The 26103-nt window shown below is 40.5% G+C and overlaps 1 protein-coding gene across 2 annotated transcripts in view; it reads left to right on the top strand.

The window, feature by feature from the left end:
* The window catches only part of LOC128749139 (ERC protein 2-like), an 89523-nt gene that overhangs the window by 27165 nt on the left and 36255 nt on the right, over nucleotides 1-26103 (top strand). The window contains exons 7-11 of one of the 2 annotated variants that reach the window (XM_053848418.1): nucleotides 6952-7089; nucleotides 10758-10937; nucleotides 14171-14212; nucleotides 14294-14487; nucleotides 21147-21207. In XM_053848418.1, the coding sequence (XP_053704393.1) occupies nucleotides 6952-7089; nucleotides 10758-10937; nucleotides 14171-14212; nucleotides 14294-14487; nucleotides 21147-21207 (615 nt within the window). The remainder of the gene's footprint in view (nucleotides 1-6951; nucleotides 7090-10757; nucleotides 10938-14170; nucleotides 14213-14293; nucleotides 14488-21146; nucleotides 21208-26103) is intronic. The other variant, XM_053848419.1, reaches the window with a different exon arrangement.

Here is a 26103-nt window from a genome sequence, read left to right as displayed (position 1 = left end):
TCAGTTACATCTGCTTTGACTGCACTGTTGGACATATGTCTGTGTGTGTATGTCTGAAGATGGATACCCTGTACACAAGGGTCTCTGTTAGTTATGCTAGTATCTCACAGGTCACTCTGCTTTCTCAGGGGATCTGATCTATTTCAGTGCAGCCTCTTCCAGGCTCTTTCAGCACATGCTCTGGCCTTGTGTCATCACTCGCAGGCCTTGTGTCATCGGCACTGCGAGGTCTTTGATTGTGAACAAAAGTAGAGTGAGTGAGAGAAAGAGAGTGATATGGAGATAAATAGAGATATTCACTTGACTTCATTTCCTCTGCCCGCATAATGCTCTCTATCTCAGAGGAGCAATTTCTGCTTCCTAGGATAGTTTTCCATAATTTCATTTCAATTTTTTAGTGCATTCAATGTGAAATGTCTCACTTGAAACAAGTGCAAGTCAGTTCTGATCACTTAAACTGGACTGAACTTCGATGTAACTACAATTACTCATGTCACAACCTTTCCTGTTTTTACTTACTGAATTCACTTTCTCAGCCAATGGCTGTTCTTCTACAGTTTTCCCAGGTTTCTAACAATGCATCTGTCCCTCTCAAACCTGGAAAATTCCAGAGGAATCATGACAAAGAGTAACTTAATGAGCAACTCTTAAAGCATTCTTTAAAATTGAGCAGAAACTGTACTTGAAAATTCCTGCCCATGTGATCTTGATGGATGCGACATGAGGTCACCAATTTCTTTCATCCTAATCGATTCCATCTGACCAATCACTGGATTGAGAAATGGATACTGATAAGCCATTTGCTACAAAAAGTTCCGGTAAACAGCTGGCCCCCCACTCCTAGAAGCTTCGCTGCTGGTATCAGCAATCAGCCTGGGTTAATGGTGAAAGTCGTGGGCCCACTGATTAGAGCCAGGACCTACATCAGTCAGGACTGTCCTCGGCTCCATGTTCAGCCTGTGGAGTCATCTGCCTGCCCACCACACCTGCGCCTCAGTTTGAGAAATCACGAGACTCTTTAAGCTCTCTCTAAGCCACAACTGATACTGCATCAATAACGATACACAAAGCCATCACTGACTTAAGAGAAGTCGTTTTTGTTCAATTGTTCTGATGCACACAAGTGGCTGCCAAGGTTTTTCAAAAAGTTTGATTGAAATTTGAGCCCCTTTCGGATAAAGAACATTATTTAGTTTGATGTAAGTGGGATAAGTGTAGCTCCCATTGAACCATGATTAAGAAGTATTGTTTTGTGTTTTTGTGCTGTATGTTTTTTAGTATTATGCATCGTTTGTTCACTATTTTGAATGATTAATGAGCTATATTAGGGATGTCATACTCAATCACACAAGGGGCCAATGTTTTGAAACGGTCTATGTCTAAGTTACTGGCCAAACAAAATTTATATTTATTATAGTTCGATATCAGTCTTTTTTTTTATTCTTACAGACTAAATTTAGATTCCTTATCTCTGTTTGGATTGTAAATTGTCCTGCTTCAACACCAACCCGCTCGTAACTCAAAAGGCACTTTGTCTTTTTGAAGCACAAATATACAGGCTTGTATTTCATCCGTCCTTCTTGCAATTCTTTTCTTGTTTTTGGACGCTCATGGAGAGCCATAAGTAATCTTCAAATACTGCCTGTTGAAGGACTAAGCTGTTTAATCTTTATGGACGTGATGCATCCACGTTGCCCATTTCAGGCTCTTATGGGTCACTTGAAAAGCCTGGCGGGTTGAATTTGGCCCCTGAACTTCTAGTGACACTATAATATTGATTAATTGATTCAATTAAGTAAAAGTAAACTGAGATAACAGACTTCGTATTTTTCACTGCTGATTCAATGGTGTTAAGTAGATCTCTAAGTTTTTTTCAAGGCTTAAATTATGAAGACATGGTTGTGACAATCCCAGTAATTTCATAATCCTCACTCTCTCACCCTTTGTGATCAAAAATGCGATGTGAGGGTCAAAATATCCACAGCTGCTCTGCTTCCCACAGAGTGGTCATGCTTTCATTTCTTTCTCTCAGATCAATGCAGTTTCACCCACTTTACCCCTAAAAAGAGAGCAAAATTAAAGACTAATAGAGCGAAGAAATAAAGCATCAGAATAATGACCCAACAGTCATCGCAGCTGGGGGTGAAAGAAGCTGAACTTGCATGTGGATAAACTTAGCAAACAACCCCAGACACACTCTTAACAGAGAGATCTGACTTCATATCTATAAACCGTATCTACATTTTATTTGTGGGTCTCCAGACATGATGTGCTGTCTTGCTATTTCAGAATTCATCTTATTAGCAATCTGTCTCTTGGGATTTGAATGCAACAGCGAGGCCTGATTGTGAAAACTCTAATGGTGCTGATAACTCTCGAAACACAAGTATTGGTGAAGTACGAGATGAGTAACGGTATCTGTCACTTCATATGAGGAGACTTGTTGTTAGTGAGTAGTGCAGACGTTAGGTCATGTCTGTTGAAGTTGGCCAATCTGCTGGAATGCAACATTTTTCAACATTTAAATCACATGAAATCATTATTACAATAATTGTAAGCCTCACAGTCCTGAGGATTGTGGTGTGGTGACAAACCTTACTGAGACTGATTACCATCTCTAAATCTGAGCTCATCTGGGTCTCCCTTAGATGAGTAATAGGATGTTGGACTCTATCTCAGGGACATGTGGGGCATTTGGGAGTCTTTCATCAGGATGGTGGGCAAATAAAAATTGAATTATTACAAATATACTTTCACTTTGCAACAACTGATTGAAGGAAACTGTGTAGAAGAATACTATCTATCATATATCTATATCAATGACAGATGTCCTTTTATTCTATGACCTAAGCCACTGCGATGAGAGGGTTAACCCAAAACTTGCTCATAGTAAGGACTATTAGTCCGTGAAGTCATTGGAGTACTTCCGGGCATTAACTAGTAGGCACTGGCTTTTTAATATATATGAAAGGGGCCTTCACAATATCCCTTTATATTCCTGCCAAAGTGACTCTTTTGAAAATCCCTGCCCTTTACAAGCATAGTGGGGGATTCATTGCAACTTCTGGAGACATTTGGTCATATTCTTTGCTAATATACTCAGCGGTGAACTTTAATAGGTAAATGTAGTGCTGTGGGGATATGATACATGTTTCCTTAGACATTACATTCACTCTCCCCCTGTAGAAATTCCATACAGGCTTGACTTAGACCGCTGATTTTTTTGCCAGGTTTGGAGCTACTTACTTTACCAGATCACATTTGATTAATTGAATACTGGAGACCACGATTTGAATGACTCGTGTTAGCTGAAAACACTGCAGCTCACAGGCTCTTTCATAATCGAAAAGAGTCAGAGTGTGAGTGGCTGCACCCTTGTTCTTGAAATGTGATTCCGGAATTTAGATTTTACTGAGCTGCACAATTGGCTTTTTGGCAAGATTCATCAAATGACCACATGGGGGCATCAGCGACACAATATCTACAGCTACACCTTGGCGCTTGTTCTGTTGTCTTTGTTGTGTCTCAAGAAGGTGAGAGGTGAGGGGAGTGGGGTGAGAAGACCATCTTTGTCCCATAAAATCTCACTTCAGGAAGAGCGATTCTTCTCTCTGAAGACCTCAGCAAGCTGCTGTAAGGCCTCTCTCAGGGTTTTTTTTCTCACAGAAATCCTTCACTGTGACTGCATATTGTCGGTTATTGCCCACTGAATTAGTGTTTGTCCATCTACGCTTGGAAGCATGCATGTCGCAGCCACGCTCTTTGGGTTTTTGCGTCCCTCCTGTCATATTTTCAGAAGCGATGACAAGCACAGAAAAATGACTTGTGTTTCAGAAAGCGAGAACAATTATTGTTTGGTATTTTTATTGGTCCTAAACAGTTTCAAAAATACGAATGATTGTATTTTTATTGCGGTCATCCTCCACACTGGTCTTTCTTGTGTTTTGCAGAAATTATTCTTCATGAGGCTGCAAAGTTCAAGTTCTTAGTTTGGGCGGAAGACAGACGGGTTGACCAAGTTTGTGGTTCCTGTGTGGAACAAGTTGATTTTAGATTTCAAGTTTCTGCCAAATACATTGGCTTTATGTTTTTTCAACAGTTTCTATTTCATACATGATAACTCAGCAAGTTGACATGATGTTGTTTATGCGGTGAGTCTCAACTGAGCTGTACATCCATGACGAACTAAGTTTTATTAGACTTTTGCGTAAGAATGGTTTAGATTTTGCTTGCCATATAGTGTCTTGTGAAAAACACATTGTATTGTTAGAATGTATTACAGCATTGAAAATCAATTCAGCGGAACCATCAAAGGTTCTGCGGTGCTTCGGAAACTCATGTGCCAGACATTCCTGTCGCAAACTTTACATGTTCAGTGTGTTTTCAGACATGGTATCCAATTCACTGTTACATGACCTGGCAACTTGACAGCTACTTTTTAGCTCAGTGATAAGATGTTAAACATTAAGGTCATCGAAAGGTAACGGGACATAAACACTTTCAATAGGTCCAGTCCTATCAACCTGTTGATAAAGCTATCGCAGTACGCTGAGATTGTAAAAGGAGTGTGTGGGAAGGCAGACATAATCATTTTCAAGAGGATGCATGTCAATTCACGTGGCACTACTTGGCCATAAAGTTATAGTTGAGTGTCAATCGTTGGTGGTCTGCTGCAGCGGGAGGCGTGTTTGATTTGATGTGGGATGATATGTGCTCAATGGTTTAATGATAAAGCCTCAGTGTGTGTGTCTGGCTCTGGATCTTTGTATGTTCATGTTGCATGCGGGAGTATAGATTGAGGAGCCACATCCACTGTGAGATAAAATGAATGACTGCTGTTCTGTTCATAACAACCTAGCTACTGAAAGGGAGGCCCCCTGTCACAGAAAGGCATACAGCTGCCTTGTGTCTCGCCTGTCCACAAAAGACGTTCCCCTTTGGAACAAATTCCTTGCCAACTTAACCATATCATTGGTTCCACGTTCTCATACTGCAGTGAAGTGTTTCAGTCCTGTTTATCTGGACAATTTAAAACAAAGTTAAAACCAATTGTATGTGCTTTTGGACAAAGAAGGACAAGAAAAAGTCAGTAAAAATGTAATGATTTGTCCTCTACCACAGGCTGTGTATGCAGTGTCACTAGAAAAAAAAAGCCCGTTGGGACAAGTCTTTGAAGAGAAGTGAGTTTTTTGGAGAAGTTGCCAGTCCTTCTTGGCTGCTCTGTCTGCTTGCAAAATCTTCTCTGTGTTTATTGTTCGGTGTTTATTGTTGGGAAATCATCAAGTTAAGTTATGACAGTTTGCAGCATGTCTATCAATTATCTGCAAATGCATTTAACATTTATCTGATTTGCCTTTCAAATTATGGCCAAATGTCATATTTAATTTCAGTCAATATGGCTGAAAAGTTGTAGACTTTCTCTTCGATGAAATAACTTGACTAAGCGTACAAGTAGCTTCACTTCTAACACACCAATCCATGAAAATTGCCGTTCATCTAAATTTTAAAGTATCTCTCACAAACTTGCCTATCTTGTACAGTACTGATCCCTACAGTACATTAATAGTTCAAATTATATGTCTCCTTGCACAGCCAGTGCCCACCCAAAACTCCCTTAATAAACACTGTAATCTTGTTTTCCGTAGACTCCCTTTGAACAATCGTTTTCCTTAGCTTTCCCATCATTCCCTGGAGGATTTTATTGTCCTTATCACTCGTTGCCTGGCCTTGTAGAGTCTTTTACTTGGATGTGTAACAACCACCATTAACATATCAAGATCTCCCGAAGGGTCCACCACTTTTCCTTCAATGCTGGCTTCATGATGTTCCTCTAGACCTCTTGTTTTTCCCTTCCGCAGAGTGGCCGACACCAAAGTCTGCTATCTAATTGGATTCATTTGTAAAATGGCGGTGGAGATTGTGTGATAATCTGTCTCTGTACCCATGACTGGAATGTGGCTAATTTCCCCCGTAGACATTTCTTCCCTGTCACCATTTAAAAAAGTGGTTTCACGGTGGCCAGCGGTTTCTTTTTTTTCTTTTTTTTAATCAATAGTTAAATCATTTCAATGCTTTGGCTTTCTTTTTCCAAAAAACACAGGGAGCGGATTTTAATGAAGTATGAATGGGGTTTAAACATTCCTGTAATAATTTGCTGCAGTGACCTCAAGCTGGAAAAAAGAGGAAAGAAACGTCAAACTATATGGAGCGTTGATTTCAAGCAAAGATTGTCATCCGTTTTTAGAATGCATTACAGGCTAAATGTGTTCATTTTTTTTATGAAATTGTGTGTGGGGCAATTGTCGCAGCCCTTGAGCAAGTTAGTGTGTCATTTTCCCAGATGTTGCGTTTCTTTGAAAACAGATTTTTAGATGTCTTTTCAACGTCCTATCCCCGCTGCATCTGCTAGTGTTTTGTTTGGGACAGCTCGGAGCGTTTTGTGATTCTGTGTGTGTTATGTTTTGTGGTTGTTCATCAGATAAAGGCTGTTGAACACCACAACTGGCTATTACACCACCACTTCAGCGACATGAGGTTAGCCACAGCCAGGCAGATGCCGAGTCCCTCAATTCAAAGTTGAATTTATTCTTTGTACAAAGTTGAACTGGTTTTGAAAATGACTTGGCAGCGCCGCAGGGTTTTGGTCTTTCTCTTTATGGATGCAGCTATTCACTGTCTTTCTTTCAGCGCGGGTTTTCTTTGTAGCTCCTCTTTGAGGTGGCAGCCCACAATGGAAGACAGGAAATTGGGAATCTGACTGGAAGCTCAGCAGTCAATGTCTGGATTCATCTTTTTGATGAATCAGCTGTTAATAGGACAGTTTCAGGCGGTGGTGTAGTAGACAGCTTTGGTATTTACATTTGCAACTATTTCCTCCAGAGTTACACTGACCTAGTAGGCTCCTGAGTCATCTTCATATCTTGATTTTGTTTATCGTCTCTGTCCTTCCAGATAGATAACTTACTGGAGCAGTTGAAGGATAAGGACAAACAACTGGCTGGGCTTAGGGAGAGAGTCCAGGGTCTACAAACAGACTCCAGCAACACAGACACAGCCCTTGCAACGCTGGAGGAAGCCTTGTCGGAAAAGGTACAGTCACAACTCATCAACACTCAAACACTTTTTTGGGTTACAAAAAAACAAAACAAAAAAAGTTATTGTACATTTAATCAGACAAAACAATCGAGGAGTGAGGAGACATTCCACGCAACATGTTGATTCTGGCCATCAGTATGGAGAGAAAACAAATAAAAGGCAGAATAGAAATCTTCTATTTTGAAAGTAAAAAAAAAAAAAACTAACCCCCACTTTGCTGTTAATGGTCTGGAAATATTTAGCCAAATTTAGCCAGCACACTGTTTTATCAGGAAGCAGGTAAATGGTCCCTGGTTTAATTAAGTTGCACAGCTTCCTGTGTCTCACTGTCATGATTTTAAGGCACAGCCTCCAAATTTATAGACGCTTCGACCACACCAGATGAGGTTGCATTTTAAAACCGTGAGTGTTCCTCTGAGCAGGAGGTCTGAGCTGTACACCGAGAGAGGATTAGTTCCTGTCTATAACTGCACTGAACATGGGGAGGAAATGATGCATTGAATTAGAGGATAAAACTCTGGAAACGGGGAGGGATGAACGGAAACAAAGAAGCGCTGATTGAAGAGGTGGCCTCAGAATACGCAGAGAGAAAGGTCAAGGAATGTTAAGGAGGAAGAGATGAAAAATAGTATCTTCTGTGAGACATTTGAGAGAAAACAGAGCTTGAAAAAGCCATACAGTCAACACAGATCAGACGTGTGGAAAATTGGACATAGATAACAAGGAGATAGATGGACATGTGATCCCTGAAAAACATATAGCATTTGACTTGGATGAAGTCTATATAAACACCCTGTATCTTTAAAGATGACATATTTAATGTTTTTGGGGCTGCTTGCTTGTCGTAAGGTCCAATAGAGTCCAGCGAAAACTGGTATTTTTCAGTCCTAACTTTCATGTTCCAACAGATCTTTAACTTGCAGGGTTCCACAATATGTATTTTTGTCTAATAAGTAAATAGGAAAACCTGTCTAAATTCTTACTCTTAATAATGATAATGATGATGTGTCCCCCTTTATACAAACCTGCTATTTATGAATTGGGTCTGGCTTACTCTGCGCCAAATATTTCCTTCATCACTGGAAAGATTTGTAATGTATCATACTGTTCATGATGCCAAATCCCAGCCTGGCAATTTATACATTGTACTTTGACTTCTGACTAGATTCATTTCAATGTGATGGCATCTTACTTAGTCTTGTTTCATGTTTCAAGATGATGCCAGCGGACATTTGTTGCTATCAGTTTTTGAAAAAATGATGGCATTCATGCTGCAGGCAACAAAAGAATTTTCTTGCTTTGGAGGACACAGGTTTACATTCTATTGACAATGGTTACGGTCAGTATTCCAGCTTGCATAAATGTCATGGGTATTGATGTTCACCTTGGGTGATGATTTGTAATTATCAGAAGAAGTATTTTTCTGAAAGATATTTGGTAATGCACAAAATGCAGCCGAACTTTCATGCAGTTACTCCAAGGTATTTGTTGTTGGAGGCTGAGGACACACTGGAAAGGTTGCTGTGTTTTTTTAAGCTTTCAGAAAATGTCTCTTGACTGTGATGTCATTTCATGACTTTCATGACTGTTTGGTGGTTTCACATTGTTTTCTCCTCCGAAGTAAATCCCCAAAATTTGTGTTTTTACAACTGCTGAACAGCATCAAAGCACATTCTTATTATGACCAATCTTTCATCAAAGAAACGTGTTACTAGTGCACACAGACTTGGAATGAATGGCATAATGGCACAATAAACTCTATATCCTTTTTCTGTGTTTGGCCCATCTGTTTACCCAAAAACCACTTCTGACACAGGCTACATATAATTTAGCAGTGATGAGGAGAATGTTGGCGAGCTCTTCAGACTTTTGTGGTCAACACAGGGTGTATGTAATGTGTTTACAAGAGTGTGTGTGTATGTTGCTAATCACACACCCTGTCACAAACCTGCTCTCGGAGCCAGTCGCTCGCCACAGCACTATGGTTCTAATTAACAGACCAGGGCAGCATGCCCATGTTGAACCATGCTCCCTCAACTATGTGTGCGTTTTTGTCTGGGATGTTATGTGTGTGCTGCCATGTTGTGTTTACTTGTGCGCCACGCTTCAGGTTTTATTATCTCACCCTGGTCTTGTTCCCTCAACCCCAAACAATGTGGGGATACTCATAATGTGAGGAAAACACCCACGACCTGTGAGACCTGAGCTCTGTTGTCTGCACTTTCCACTGTGTCCCTCTGCTTGCTCTCGACTGAACTGTGCCAGAGCCAGTTATTGGGTGTATTTGTCCAATTACTCGGAGGTTTAAAACTGCCAATCATGTGGTGATGCCACATTGTAAAGCTACATTCACAAGTCGTGCCATTTGCCAAAATAAACACCTGAATAAACACATTGATAAAAACCCTAATTCCACACATAAACACACACAACCCCTGCTATTCTGGCCTGCCCCACTATGTCATCCATATAGTGGAGCAGCAATTGAAAAAAAATAATTTGTGAGCCATCGAAAGAGGAGAAACCCAGAGAGAGCAACTCCGTTAGCATCCAGGTTTAGTTTATCGGCCATATAGAGCAGTCTGAATGTCATCTATAATTCTGTCCAAACCATTTACTTTAAATCTGTCTCCCTTCATACTCTTTCTGCTCCTTCTCTCTGTCTATGAACCTGCTATTATTTATCGTGGCAATATTTATGACAGATGATTTCTTCTGGCAGTCTTTGCAAACTACATTGTTTCGCCCATTCAGTCAGAAACAGCCCTGAAATTTTCAATAATGATAGCAATGTTTTATTTCTCTTAAGGTCTGTGACACCTCCAACTTATTCAGGAAGGTATGCCAGGATCTTGACGACATCTGGAAAGTGCGAGCCAATGACACAATTTCTTAAAAACCATGATTCTGGCGGTCACACAGAGGACTGAGTTTAGATCTCTTTGTCTACAAATCAATCTATGGCTTTGGGCCCAAGTATGCTGGTGCCATATGAACCTTCTTGGACCCTCGGAACATCTGTGGTGAGCTTAACTGGTGGTGCCAAGTGCTAGAACACAAACTTGGATTCAACTTTCAAATGATGTTAGATAAGCCCTTGCTTGGACTTATTTGGTCGAGTGAAAAAAAGGTTTTTACAGTTCCGTCTCTTCACGACTTTATTTAGATACATTTTGGTATAATGAAGCATTATTTAATGCCACGTGGGAAATTGGATGCTTGAACTTGCCAGAAAGTCAGTGCGCCAAGTGGTCTTCTTAAATTGCTGCTGTGTAACTTACACAGCTTGACACACACCAAGTCCTCAATTATGAGCTCCTGTGAGTCCAATATTGCAAAGCCAAGATGGTGTCTGCCTTACATCAGCTGTAATTTCTGCCATCTATAGACCTGTTCAGAGTTTATAGTGATCAGCCATGACCTGTGAATGTGTGTGTGCACATTTGAACTATGGCGTAGTAGAGTTGCTTGTCAAGCTATGTGGGCGAACTACCTACAAAAGATGTTACCAAATGTTATCAGCAATTCCCCTCGGTTGAACTGCTTTTTGGAGTTTCCACATTCAGAGCTGGCACTGGACAGCACCATGACCTGATGCACAAAATGATATCTGTTGTTGAATAAATGACTGGAGATGAGTTTTGTATAAATCTATTTTTCAGGAGCGTGTCATCGAAAACTTGCGTGAACAGAAAGAGCGGGAAGAAAAAATCCAGCTGGAGGAAATGGAGAGACTCAGGAAGGAGAACCAGGAGCTGAAAGACAAATGTTTTGTCATCCAGCCTCCAAAACTACCGCAACCCTCAAGCCCCACGCCGACCAACCCGCGAATGGAGATAGAGGTTTGTACAATGAAGGCGTGAAACAGGTGTGAATTGGTTCTTGGGTATGATGGGCATCTTCCTTTTTTTTTTAAGCTTTGCAGCTTAATCATACTTATAGTACAAAAACATATCACCTTGATCACACATATATGTGTGCTTCATGGTGCACCTTAACTTCCGGACTATAGAGTACGCTGGAATATTAGGCGCATCCACTAAATTTAGGAAGAAATAAGATTTTGTTCAGACATAAGCCGCACCGGTTTATTACCTGCAGATGCAGTGGCACTGTTGCGCTGTAGGAAGGTCAGTGGTCCACCACCACAAAATGGAAAAACAGCGCATTTTGAGCGCTTCAAGGTAAATAAATGTTTGCTGTGACGAAGCTCAATATTTTGATGGCATGACGCTCTTTAGAAAAACCCATATGTTAGCCACATTGTTCTATAAGCCCCAGGGTTCAGACTGCGAGAAAAAAGTAGCGACTTATAGTCTGGAAATTGCAGTACTCAATGCTACTTTTTAGAGAGCTTTAAATTATTAATTTTAAATCCAACTATATGTATTGAAAACTGTCACGGGCCACAACAAAAATTTGTAGGGCCAGATTTGGCCGTCGGCCCTAGAGTAGAATATTCACAATGACTGCAGTACTTCTCCAAAGTGATGGTCCACCATACCTTTACATGACAACCACTGGTAACCTGACTCTCTCAACCTACCTTAGAGCATCCACTAGAGGTTGCATGATTCCATAGTATAAGGCCTGCCTACACTTTGTCCCCCAGGATAAAGGGATGAATCTGAAGAGTGATTTATTGAGGTAAAATATCCCTTGATCCCTGTCCGGGTGCCAGAAGAGAGGCCTTGCTCTATTTTCTTCTCTTGTCTTCTGTCTCCCAGGCTTACAAGCTAGAACAGACTCTCATCCCGCCAGATTGTCTTTTATGCACCTAAAATGCATTCACACATCTCATTCCTGTGAAATTATATTTTATTGAACGTTGAGGCGGCACCACATGAAAGGGCACGGAGCTCAAAGCGGCTTACACAGCCAGCGACAAGTGTGTGGGGCATAATTAGAGAATGTTGCGCAGTATAAAGCAGTCATACCTGTTATGTAAACTTGCTGATTACCAGAACAACAGATGAGGTTTCAAGTGATGATGTGAGTTATATTGCTTTGGATGCAAAACAATAGATCAGTGTTTAAAAAGATAGACAAACATGCACTTAAGCAACAAGAGTTTGAACCCACTGTGAAATATTTTTCGCATGCACTGCAAGTTGCAGTTGTAGTGTCTCAAGGACGTTTAAAACAAGATTTCACCGCCGGCGATGATCTTCTTGCATCCCATTTGAGACCTAATGATTGACTAATTGATCTGCATTCAAACCACTTAAAAACATTTTCTTACAAATACTTAACATTCCAAAATCAAGTGGACGGATGCCATTTAAAGATCACAGGTCTCCCTACAGGTCAAGTTGTAAGTTGACTGGCTGTCCTTCACCATTACACAAGGCTGTCTTTGTCAATTGTGAAGTTAGAGGGTTGCATCAATAGAGTCGTAAAAGCTCTGCCGATGGAATTTCCCAAATTTTTGACCTGCTGTAACAAGCAGTGTAGAGGAAACAATGGATTGGGTGGGTATTATGTTTGGTGTAACTGAGTGAGGATTTGGATGTCTGCGGGTTTGTTTGGATGCCTAATCTAGTAGTTATACAAATCCCACATTTGGGAGGTCATTCCATCTCTTTGAAGGCACTTATGACATCGTATTTCAAAGAAAGTTTCAATGTAAATAATATGAAATGTGGAAATATATTTTAATGCCGAACCCTTCTGGACCTGCCCTAAAACCTTCCTTTGATCACTGTACCTCCAGAAATGGCTGATATTAAGTGGCTGGCCTCAAATGTTGCATTAAAGTCAGTTCATCTGTCAAAACAACTTAAGAATTAGCGTTTGTCTTCAGTTCATGTAAACTTGGTGGCTTGTTTGTGCACTGATGCTCGCATTATTGCCTCAGTCAAGCGTTTTATCTTGACCTCTGATTCCTGTTGACATCACCATATCCCCATCTTCTTCCCATAAAACTGTATTTGTTGATCTCAGGGTTATTAACGAACTTCTGGCACTAAACACTGGCTCTTCAAAGGGGAAGAAATGATAAAGGAACACAGGCATTGACCTTTCTAAAGCAGGTGGTCTTAAATCACATGCCTGCCGCGAACTCAGCTGCCTTTTAGGGTTTTTCACTGGCGCATTGGTATTTTTGAAGGGGGCAACTGTCACATGTTCTTTGTCATTCTCTTCTATTCCTGGTAGACGGCCTTCCTTGACCATCAACCTTGTACTTTGTGCCACGTACATGACTGACAGGTTTGAAGCATTGCATACCAATCAAGTCTCAGGGGTTTCTAGGGTGTGGATTCCAATTTGTAAGACTAGTCACTGTCTTCTCAAGAAACCCGGCATTTTTACAAAGCTAGTTTCTACCACAAGTTGTTGCATCATGTCAAGCTTCTGGGAAAAGTTGTGTACTCAGCAATATTGGCTGGTGGATCTTCAGTCAAAGGCTTAGCCATTAACCCAAACCTTCCTGGAAATGTATTTTTTCAGTTAATAAACTTCAGATTAGATTGAGATGGATCGAGACACATTTCTGTTTCTAATCATTTTGGTTGCATCGGTGTATAAAGTCCACAAAGCTGTAAAGCTACCCGATAATAAATTGTTCAGTGTGTGCATGTGCACTTGATGATGTTTAAACATATGACCTCAGTTGTCTCAACAATTTAAGCAAGTCGCAAACACAGCCGTCTGAAGACTCAGACTGAGTTGAGAGTATGAAACAACTCAGTTCTGAACTTCCCTGTGGGATGTCTTTCTGAGAAGAAAGAACTAATTCTGTTTTAAAAAATCTGTGTTCTTTTTTGTCTGATTACAGCCAAGTGTAGAGCAAAGTAATTCTGTAAGGATAATGATGGAACTCCAAATCTCTTCCCTAAGGACATAATAATAGATGCTAACCACAGAAAAGACGGAAGAAGAGGGACAAGTGGGTTGTAAAGGGATGAGAGCGGATGCAGGAACATATTGGTCATGCCTCAGGAATATCGAGACCCTAGTCACACATTCAAATTCTGGTTTATTGTTAAAGTTCCATGTGACTCCCACGCCTCCCCTCTTACAATATTTATTGATAAATGGAATTCTAATTCATCCTTTTTACAATCATTTCTAGGTTCCAGTCAAAGCGGATGTGTTGCCACCCGTGAACCCTTTGGTTAGTTATTCCAGCACACTATTCTTGCCAAATACCTGTGAATCTCACTGCATCACTCTTTGTTATTATTTCTAATGTAAGGTTCCAAACAAAGACATGGCAGCACTGAAATGCACTGATATCACAGACCGTCTTCGGCTCCTGGAGCAGGAAGTGGCTCGTTACCGAGAGGAATCAGGAAAGTCGCAAGCCGAGGTGGACCGGCTAATGGCTGCGCTGAGAGACGCGGAGAAGGAAAGACACTGCAAAGAGAAGAAGATTGTTGATCTTGAAAGGTGAGTTCAGTGATAACAATGCAGTGGCATTCACATCCATTACCAGACACCTTCTGGCTGTCCTCCACGAGAAGTGAGCTATCTCAGTAATATCTTGATTTACCCCTAAGTGCTCCATTTGTTAATACAAGATATACAACCGTCTACGTTGTGTCCTCCTAGCACTTGAAACCACTTCTATACAGTTACTCTCATGCCTGCTGGAATTACACTGTCATAAAGTGTGCCCTAAGTTTTCAGTTGTTTACTTTAATGTGTTGCTATTTGTGTTTGTGTAACCTACGTCTGCAGACCAGGGTGAGTAGACTCTTAAGTGTGTCTGTTTGTTAACTTCACTACTCACTGTCAGCTCATACATCATGCTGTGACTGTTTCTTTCCCAGGTATAAGTTGTAATTTTAGGGTTTGGGGGCTGAATATTACTCCCGAGGTGCTCAGATTTGACAAGGCCACTGGGGTTGTTAATGTCCACAACTGTAAACAATCCCCCAAAAAGCAAAAAATAAAATAGCATATTGAGCTCTGAAACAACAGCATGTTGCTTTGAGCTTTGAGCTCATCCCATCTGGGATCGTGTTCTTTCTCATCTCATTTGTGTCTCTGTGTGTATCTTGCACGCTTCTGTCTTTGCATGTGCTTCATTCACACAACACAGGAAGTGTGCGTGTGACTGTGTGAGTTTGGGATTGCCAGGCAACTAGCCAGAGGCATGTCAGCAGGAGCTAGAGTTTGCAGGCCAGACACTGGCTGTTTATACTGCTCCATTTGTTACTGGCACAGTGCTGCTCAATTATCATCATGATTTATGGATTGGCATGATGCGTACGTGGGTACATCAGCGGTGGTTAATGCCAAATGTACTTAAAAATGTTTTTCGTCAAGCATGAATGACATTGATCTCTCTCTCTCTCTCTCTCTCTCTCTCTCTCTATATATATATATATATATATATATATATATATATATATATATATATATATATATATATATTTGGATCTTATCTTGTCATACTAGTGTATCTGGATTAATTACATCTGAAATTTAACGTCATAAATTTAAAAGTGTGTAAACATTATATCAACACATTTTGGCATGGGCAGGTGTGCTAAAGCCCAAAGATCTGAATGGAAGAATTAATCTGAATGTGGAGGGTGTACTGGATCCAGCAGTGTTTCCTGCCTCATTCATTACTAATTTTACAGACTCCCCACTCTGGCATGGAAACAGTGTGTTGACTCAAACTCTGTGAGAACTCACACGAACCCCTGGGTTTATCTTACATCATCGATTTCCTCAAAGTTGGTGTCCGTCACTCTCATTCACCTCTGTCTGTCTGTTACAGTTACCTGTAATGTTGACTTGGTCAACATTCATGTTGTCACCTTGAAGTGCAATGAATTGGCTTTGTTTTTTCATTCTTAAAGCATTTAATTGAATTAATATTGTTTTCATAGACTGATTTCTGCTCTTTAGCAACTACATTAAGTCAGATCTGTAAATCCACCTGAGACACATGTACACACTGTGGTCATGTTTTGCAACAGAGGTCGGTTGTTGGGTCAATGCAGTGTATGGTTTTTATTTATATTTTATATGTATTGATTTTATTCGCTCAGGCTTTGAAATACAGTATTGTCTGGAAGCTAAAATTAGTATTTTTAAAATTAGTACTCCAAAAAGCGGCCAATTTGTCACCAAATACAGATTTTACATGTTGAATTTGTGAGCTTCTCCTCTCTTTTCTGCACTGGACTGCCAATAACACTTGATTAAATTGATACATATGTGACAAAGAGACTTGATGAGCAATGTGACTGAACAGCTACTTTTGACAAAATAATTTTCCTTAAATTATCCATCATTCTTTCAGCAATTCATTTTCAGTCTTCAGTTTATCTTATCTTCTGTCTGCCTTCTCATTTGTGTCAACCAGTCACTCTTATCAGTGTGACCCCTTTCCTCTGGTCACTACCTGTGGGTCGGAGGTCATGTGCAGGTCAGCGGCCAGCTATCATCGCAGAATTGGCGGCAGTCATCCAGTGCCTCTCCAAAACAGAGAGCAAATTCATCGCCATATGAGCAAAGGGCACAAAAGTTAAAGATGCCTGCGATAGATAAAAATCCTGATAAGTCAAAAACAAACACACCAGTGATCAGATAGCAGAAGTGTCAGTCAGCAAGTGTCTGTTAAATAATAGTGTTTAAGTTGGAAAACAATTTATCAATCAGCCTTTTAACTAATAAGATGAACTGCCATGGAGCCAACCACTTCTTTCCTTGTAAGTAAATATTAAAATTGATGGCTGCACTGGAGACACATGAGCTGAGATCCACACATGACCAGTTAAGAGTTCCTGCATCTTTACTACAATCTTATCTGGCCTGTGATAATCTTCACTGCATGTTATACTGCGTTGTTCCGTAACTACAGTATATTCATCACAAATATTATTGCTTCTCTCCAGTCATCCAGTCAATCGTACACAAAATCTTTATGTAAAAACAGTTACATTTGTCATCAATACAAGACTATGCCGCTGGGAAAGGCACTCTTAAATTCTCACACAAATTCATTTTGAACATAAGTGAATAACTTTAGAGATGTTTTCGAGATCATTTCAGACTTACGTTTGAGTGATTTACAGCACCTCTGTGTGGGCTGTGCCACACAACACCTCCCCAACATTCCACGACTGACAAGCACTGCAGTGAGTGAATGATAATCATAGAAAATAAAGTTTATCTAGCTTGTTAAACAAGATGTGAGCCAAGAAAATGCAGTCTTGAAATGTAAGCAAACCAAGCACATAAAGTTTTTGTCTGAAAGTATAGCATTGTCAATGCCCTCTAAATATTCAGAAAAAGGAAGAGCTGATTTTGTCTCCTGTTTCACACACAAAAAAGCACGGTCACTGCGGGTTTTTTAATCACTGCTCTCACCAAGAAGCTTATATTTAAAATGTCATTGAATTTATTGGGGTTTTTTTCTGGATTGTGCAATAACCACTAAAAGGAAAAGCTCAATTTGAGAACAGCTCCAGATAAATGTGGCACACAAGTTGTTTTCTTTGATTCAATGAGAAGAATTATGTTACGTAATTTCCACTGTTGTTTCCATCCAGTGGTTGATGACCTTTGCAGTGTTACTAGGTGCACTTTCATTGAACCAAAATGGGAACTACAGTGAAAAACCATTCTTGTAATTTGCTCAGGGTTCTGCTTGTATGAAGTGATACGTGAGAAGTTTGAGTTTGCCACATTTAGAGATGACCTAAACGTTTGCAGGCCATTTCTACTGGTAATTAAGTCTTCTTCTATTAACCCAAAAACTCCTGGAGCTTTGGAAAACCATCTGAGGAGAAGGAACCGCATTTTATCACTCATTAGAGCCAGCAGTATCTTTTTTACTGCTTATCCCTCGCCATGCCGCTGGGATAACAATTTAACCTGGGAAGCGCAGACGTACTTTTCCCAGCTCATTCAGCCAAGTCTGTCTTGGAGGCATTCCCAAGCCAGAATGGAGATGTAATCGCTACATCTGATTCATGGCCAACTCTAGGGGTCTCTTCTCCTCTGGACTTTAGATGGAAAATCTTCAATGATGAGCTGGTGAATGTAAATTGAAATCAGTTCCTGCATGCTGAAGAAGAAAGGCTCCTCCGTATAACTTTACTGTACCTCCTTAATTTCTGGTTGATTTTCAGGGACTCACCCTTGTATTTAATAGCCAGCCAAGCCTTTGATGTAACCCCTTAGGAAACTGATACAATGATCAGCAGTCCCATTGCAATGCTTTTTTTTTTTTATTCAGCTGCACCCCTGTAATTTAACATTTATATTTATCATATTTTGCAACTACGACAATTATAACTATGCAAATCTTTGCTCAAAATATCCCCTCATTGCTGATGCCTTGATTGTTTTAGCAGCCATAACGCGGCTGCTCTTTGCATAATAAATCAGCTTTCCATTTCTCCTATAGTTCCTGACATTGTAGCCATTGTGGAATTTAAGCGGGGGGGCTTGTTTCCACTGCTAAGCAGGGGAATGTTTGGCCAATAAGTGTGTCAGCATTTCAGTGTATTTTGTTAAAACACATGCCGATTTTGGGAATTGGTCAAAAATTGTATAGCTGGGAGGAAATGAAAGCTAGAAAAATATTCATAAACTCTTATGGCCACAATTAAAGTCCAGATGTTGAAAAGCATCAATCTTCGGAACGTTTACTCACGCTTAGTAATGCACACACGAGCGTCCAAACCATTGTATATAATATTTCTTTGTGAAAGATGTTTATTAATAGTGAGATGCTTTTGTTTTTATATTTGCAGATGTCCAGGCAGTTTTAGTCTCCATAGCAAATGGATTTTGACTGGAGAGGGAGTTTGAAACCAAGTAAATAAACAAAATGACACACGTGGGAGAAGAATGTCACGAATATTGACATTTCTGCTGAAGGAGACGTTGGTGTAACAAAAGCTAGAATGCACTGGTGGTTTTCGTGAATGTTTCTACCACTGGCACGTTCTCATGCAGGTCTCTCTGCTACCTAAACAATTCTGTTTCCTTAGGGGCTGCAGTATATACTGCGGCTGTTGTTAGGGGCTGATAAGCCTAAAGCATAATTAAGGAGGGGAGAAAAAATGACACAGCATTGAAAAAGGGTTGTATGATTACTTAATGCTTCATTTAATATGCATTTTATTTTCTTAAATCATTGACATGTGAAGTTGATATGTAAAAACAGAATTATGATTGCAAGGCAATCTTATTTTTTTTGAAGGACAATACATTTTCACTTCACACCTAAATTCTTCCAAATTGTGTTTAAAATACAGTGTCAGTACATCACTGTACTTGGGCAGCCCAGTGGTTTCTCTATTGCAACAGTCTTATCTGTCGTCCAGGCCTAAAATACAAGTCTTGTCCTTGGATGAACGTTCTCTGGGCTTTATCCTGGGGAACAGATTTTTTTCAACCAGCTTGATCCTTAAAGTAAATCCCCTTTATATTGTATCTGCCATTTTTCTGTGTATATGCCTAAATAGCCATGTTTTTTTTCCCCGTTTTCAATTTAATAAATGGTGGATGAGATGGAGGAATGATTCCGGTCGTTTCAAAAAAAGGCCAGCACTCTTCATCCTTAATGTACTTGAGAAATTATATAATTTATATTTTATATAATTTAACTCCCCTAGCTAAAATTTCTGCTTTTTACTGATATGAATGTGCCTTTCTCACAGGCAACATTAGTGGCAGCATTTTTGGTCACAAATTCAAATAAAAGGCAATATTGTCTGTACAAATGATGCAAAATATGTTGCCAAATAACTTGCCCTTATCAATTTAACACGACAACTTTCCACCTTTTGACAACATGCTTGCACTCCACTATGTACCAGTCCTCAATTAAGATCCACGTGGTGCTTAAACTTGCAATCATCTGTTAGCCAAGTCCTTTTGGAGTCAACTGCTGCTGCCAAATAGTAATTCTTGAAAAACAGGCAGAAGGAAAGATCCACAAGGTAAAAACACAGCTGGATTTTTACAGCCAGGAATAAAACTGAGCTGCTTATATTGGAAGGCGGATGTGTTGAAGGCTCCAGGTGTAGGAAGTGAGAGGAAGCCTGAAAAAAATAGTGTCAGTTTAGATGGCCTACATTTGTCATACGCTTAAATACTTGGTCCCACAGAAGGCATTCATCTTAGCTTAAGATTGCCTCAATGAGGGGAAAAGAAATCATCTGAGTCCCCAAATGGACATGTCTTTGTGGTGCCCTGACCCTTGACCAATTAGCCACAGGTGTGTCAACTGCAGTGTGTTAAATATTGCTTCTCATATCATGTTAAATCAAAAGTGAAACATAAAAGATTCATAAATAATTACGTACTTATACGCAGCATTCACTCACAAACACAAGCTGACATTAGTCATGTATTTTTAGGTCGTTCCCCATCACTCAAAATCAGAGGCACACAACATTCTAATAGCAGAGACAGCAAATATTTATCCACGTGTGAGTCCAGCTTGTAGCTTTTGACCCGCTAGTGTCGATGTGGAATAATAAAGCGGTGCATTTATGCAGCTGTGTGTGTATGTGTGTGTGTGTCATGGGAAAGCACATGTCATGTCTAGAACCCACACATCTATATGTGTCTGTTTGTATGTGAATAAACACTTGTTACTCTTAACTTTGGGTTCTCTTTGCAGGTACTTGCAGGTACTAAAGTGAATGTTAATGTTAACCCAAATAAAACAATTTAATTTTACTGATGTTTTAACCCTCTAAACCTTGTGAGTCCTCACAAAGCAAAATGTCCTCACAAGAAGGTAGCTTGTCAAGAGTACAAGTATGGCAAATGACAAACACACAAAAAAACAGACAAACCTAGTGTCATTAATTGCAGTTCCTTATTTTATGATAATGAGGAGGTCCATTGACTTGTTAGGGTAACTAGGGGGAGTCGAGGGTGCACTGTAGTGCAAGCTCCATACTGACATGTAACTCTAGATTACACATACAGCACTTTAATTCTTGTGACCTGTGAACTGTCGACCACTCAACTTAAAACTTCCATCTAAATAAAAATTATGCACACACTGTACAGATGGAAAACTGCCTTTAACCTCATTATTTTATTCTTTTCTTGTTCTAAAGGCAAATCAGGTCTCCCAATATCCAGAAGCAGATTGACGTACAGCCACACACCTTATCACAGGTTGGAATATATATATATATAAATATATATGTATATATATGTGTGTGTGTGTGTGTGTCTGTATTTGTGGTTGACCTTGAGTCTTAACTGTGATGTATTTTTCTGTCGTGTTCTTTCCTTTCACGGTCTTTGCAAACATGTAATTCAAAGATCATTCTCAGAAGTATTGTTTCTTCATCTGTTTCTACTGTTTCCTCTTTGTCGTCTGACACACTCTCAATATAATTGTGCTCAGGCACTCCTCACCAGAACCTGCCCTCTTCCAGTGAATCTCACAAACAACTTTAAGTGGAAGAGACAGATATTTAGTCCAACAGAAATCTACTCTGTACGCCAGCAGCGAGTAGCAGCGTAATGGCTCAGATGGGAATAGTAGTCGAATCATTCAGTGTTGAAAAGGTTTGCGTCCAGGTTTTTGATGAATTAAGTGATGGGATTTGTGCCATTGCAGGCTCCTGTGGGTGTCAACATGAGTGTTTCTCTTGACATTGTGTGCATCAATGCCTGGACGCAGGTCTGTGTAGTCATGTTGAAGTGTTAGTGCAGAGTGATGCCAGGGGTTTCCCATGTGGCCCATAAAGAGCTGAACACCTCTCTGTTCCTCGCTGCGAAATGGAGCTTTTGGTATTTTTTCGGTGTGTGTGTGTGCTGGCAAGACACATCTAACATCCCACTTCCCCTTCAAAACAAATAGCTCACATTAATACAGTCCTGGATAGAGACAAAGAATGAGTGGCAAAGGGAGAAAAGGTTAACGGAGGGCACGTGGACCTGCTATCAAAACTTCAGTGTCCCTGTCCCAGAGCTCAGATGAATCTTATTTATTTTAATATGCTTACATTTCTTACACAAACATTACCTTGGAAACTGTGGGTAAATCTCTTCCTTTGTTTTGAAGCAGATTTTTTTTTTATATATGATTACGGAATATGGCCTGACTCAGTCCGGCCACTCAAATTGTAGATATTGATATTGCACTGATTCCATTTATGGTAATGACTGTTAAAATGTTTCTGGACAGGCAGAGGGAATAAGGATGTTTTGTGTCGGCAGTGAGGGATAGAAGCGTTAAAAAAAAAAACACATTGTGGAAGTGTAGGCTTTCAGGGCAAAGGTCACAAGCTGTCAGCAGATATTGAAACAATCTCAAAAGTGTTATGTCACCACTCAAATATGTAATTCATTAAGAATTCCCAAGCAGTGCAATTACCATATGGCATTAAATCAAAGCAGAACGGAGTAAGATTGATCTCCACTCAGCATGTTTCAGACCTGCGTTTATGCTGATGTTCATAGATAAATCGCTGTATATTTAATATTGTTATCTTTTTGCCGTGAGATTATTTGCTTAGCTTTATGTTTCTCTCTTTCCCTTGGTCGGGCTCTCAGTTTATCTGAGGCTCCATCGAGAACATTGCACGCTCCGAGGGTCAACACAAACAAACACAGGCTTTCCCACATCTCTTCTGGTCCAGCAAAGTTTATGTGGGATGGAGAGATATCATCTCTCGTTGCTTCATCATCTCCATCGCGCCACGCTGCACTTCCCAAACACAGAGAAAACACACATCGGAAACGTTCACTTTGATGCTTCACGCAAGCCTGTGTTTCTCTTTCATCTCCAAGAGATACTTGGCCAAGACAATCTCAGCCGCCGACACTAGGGATCAGATTCCTTTTTAATCTAGGGAGCTTTAAAAAGACATCAATACAAACAGATGTATGTTGATGTTGAACTTACACTGAAATCCAGTCAAAACTATTCACTCATTTTATTCCCTTTTTTCACCATACAAAATAAATGCTTGTTGCGAAATTAAGCAAAATAATAATAAATCGTGTAGCAGATAAGGTGATCTTTGATCCATCCATTAATTTTCATGGGGCAGCAGCAGAAGTAAAGAGGCCCAGACGTCCCTGAGATACCCCCTGCAGCTCTTTTGAGAAGATGGTGCCAAGGCATTCAGCATGTCTGAGGTTGGCCTCGGGCCCTCCTCCCAGATGGACATGCCTGGATCACCGCCCCCTTATGGGAAATCAAGGTCACATCCGGACAAAATGCTTAAGACCTCTTAACTCTTACTTTCTCTTGCTTTGGAGGTGCATACATTTTTCTTCTCTCCTGAATGACTGAGCTACTCACCATATATCTGCAAACCAGATTCCAGATAACACTATCGGAATCCAGGAGTATCCACCCTGGTTATCCATCCCACAGTATCACACTTCTATAAATGAGCTCCAGCATCTTCTTTCTAGCTAATAGATTCTCGTCCACTGTGTCTCCAGAGTGGGTCACTCAACTTTGTTTTTTTTCTCTCTTGAGGGACACCTTTTGTCTGGTCACTCAAAACATTATTTATGGATCTCACTGACATTATCATATACATGATATACATGAGTAAGATATTTTTAGATATTTATGGCCGATAAGTTGGCGAAACTTAGCATGGGCTGCTGTGATCATATTAAGGGGGATAAGTGTTTCTGTGTGTGGTGCACAAGTGTTTAAAAGGACACTCACTGTTCTGCTGAGCCATTTTCCGACCCGATTGATGCCTCATTGGGGAAATAAGTGATGACTGCTGCAGTAGAGTCAATTATCTCCCCGTTTGTTCCAGCTATCTGTACTTGGGCTGCCGACTTGCCCTCCCCATCCCTGAACGCCAGCAATATTCTCCTGTTACTAATAAAACTCCCAGAGCACACGGATATGCATAGACACACACTCCAGATTATCAGCACACACACAGACAGACGCAGCATGTTTCACCCGGAGTCTCAGCAGCAGCAGCCGTATCTCTGTGGGGTGTGTGTGTGTGTGTGTCTGTGTGTGTGTGTGTGTGTGTGTGTGTGTGTGTGTGTGTGTGTGTGTGTGTGTGTGTGTGTGTGTGTGTGTGTACGTGTGTTCCTGTCTATTGGGGTGGAGTCATCCGAGCACTTGTTGATTCTGGTGCATCAAGTTACTGCCTGTCTGTCACATCCAATTACTGCTTTGGACTGCTGACGCACACAGCCGCCCTCTATCTGTGTGTGTGCGGGTGTTTGTCGCTCACCTCCAGCTGTGGCATGCTGACGTGACGAGCCACAAGTTTCCGCTTGTGACTTGGCTGACTAGGCGCTATTTTTTTTACCAGCACAGGGGGAAACCCTGTTGCCATGTCTGATAACAATCAGCAAATTTGTTCACAAGTTCACCTTTTTCATTTGATGTAAACACAGCGTAATTAGAACTTGCTTTGGTGGTTGGGGAAGCTACTGTCACACAGTTCTACAAATGTTGGTCCAGTTCTGCTCCGACCAGTCGTTGAGTCTAGATCTTTACTGGCAAGGTATGCAGCAGCTGGTTTAGTCAACAAATAGCCAGGAGAGTGAATGACACATCGGCCAGCGACGATCACAGGAAATTGAGCCTGTCATTTTCCCAGTTACTCGCTTGCTTCAGTACTGTCCATACATGGCTAGGCATCTTCGTTGACAAGATTACCAAATGACAATGGTCTCAAAGAGATGGAAGTAAAAAATGAGTGAAAATTGAGTGAAATTTTGACTTCATTATTTCTGATTCATGTTTTTCATCGCTTGATTACTCAAGAAAGAAGGTTCCCTTTCCTCGCTCACCATAGTTGTTGCCAAATATGTGTGCACACACGATGCTCTACACCCAACATTTTTTTTGTATTAAGAAATTGAAATACTTTGAATGATTTTTATCTTTGGTTTATTCAAAATCCTGGCTTCTGTGACTTCTGTGATTCCTACCCCTCTCCTGAAGACGCCTCTTCCCCCTCAGCTTGCACTTTCAGTTTCCCAGGATGCAATGAGGGAGACAGCCAATCGGATCAGTGAGCTGGAGCTGGCGTTGAGAGAGAGCATGAACTCCTCCGCACATCGGGAGTCGCTCTGGGCACAGGAGGAGACCGCCCGGGTTCAGGCTCAAAGACAGGTTGCGCTAACGTTAACACACACATGGTTCGAGCATTGTGAATCACCACTGTGATTGAGTGATAGCAAGGCTACATTACATAAGCTCCTTATAAGTCAAAACTACCAGCTATGTCAGGTGCTGAGTCATATTTGCCTTATTATTTATTTGATTTCTTGCTTATATGAAACAGATCAAACCTAGCAGAACCTCACAATTACAAATGAATCATAACCGATCGACCAAATTAACTTTCTTCATTGTAAGAAGCACAAAATAAATACATATTTTTTGTGGAGCTAAAATGACATCTAATTGTTAAGTGGCTTTTTATATAAATATAATTATTAATTTAAAATAGTGCAGCCTATTGGTGTCTTTTTTCAGACTGCCAGGTGTTAGTTTTATATTTTCTGTCTGGTAAGTGTGTGTTGGTGGGAAACAGAAAGGGTTAGGACTGCGTTTCCTCCTAGTGTGAGTGTGCATTAGAATGAGAATGACCTTGCATCGCTTATAAGTGCCATAAGTAACATGAGAGCAATTGGCGCTTACAGCAAGAACAACATTTCAAGGCAGAATAGTGGCTGTATTCCTTCAAAAACTCATACATATGGTCTCTATTCCCTCTCAAACTGATTCAAAGACAATAGCCGACAAAAGAAAACTGGACTGCTGCTGGACAGAGTGGGAAAGCGAGAGGTCAAGTTAAGTTTAGAACATTTTGTCAGAGCCAACGGTAACTTGGGCAAGATTGTCTGACATTTTCCTCCTTTTTATGATCCACACTTTTTACGCTCCACTTGCAGTCAGCACGGATACTGTGTTGATCAAATAATTGTTTGAGAAATTTGAGAATTGTATTATAATGTTGGTGGGACGATTTGCATGCACAGACGTGGTCGGGTGTTTACCCACGTGCAGCCAAAGACGTAGAAATTCGAACTTCTCACATGTTGTCAATTCAAAAGTCA

The sequence above is a fragment of the Synchiropus splendidus genome, chromosome 18, assembly GCF_027744825.2.
Source record: "Synchiropus splendidus isolate RoL2022-P1 chromosome 18, RoL_Sspl_1.0, whole genome shotgun sequence".
Lineage (NCBI taxonomy): Eukaryota > Metazoa > Chordata > Actinopteri > Syngnathiformes > Callionymidae > Synchiropus > Synchiropus splendidus.
Note: the sequence above shows the minus strand (reverse complement) of the source record. Positions and strands in the feature narration are given on the sequence as shown.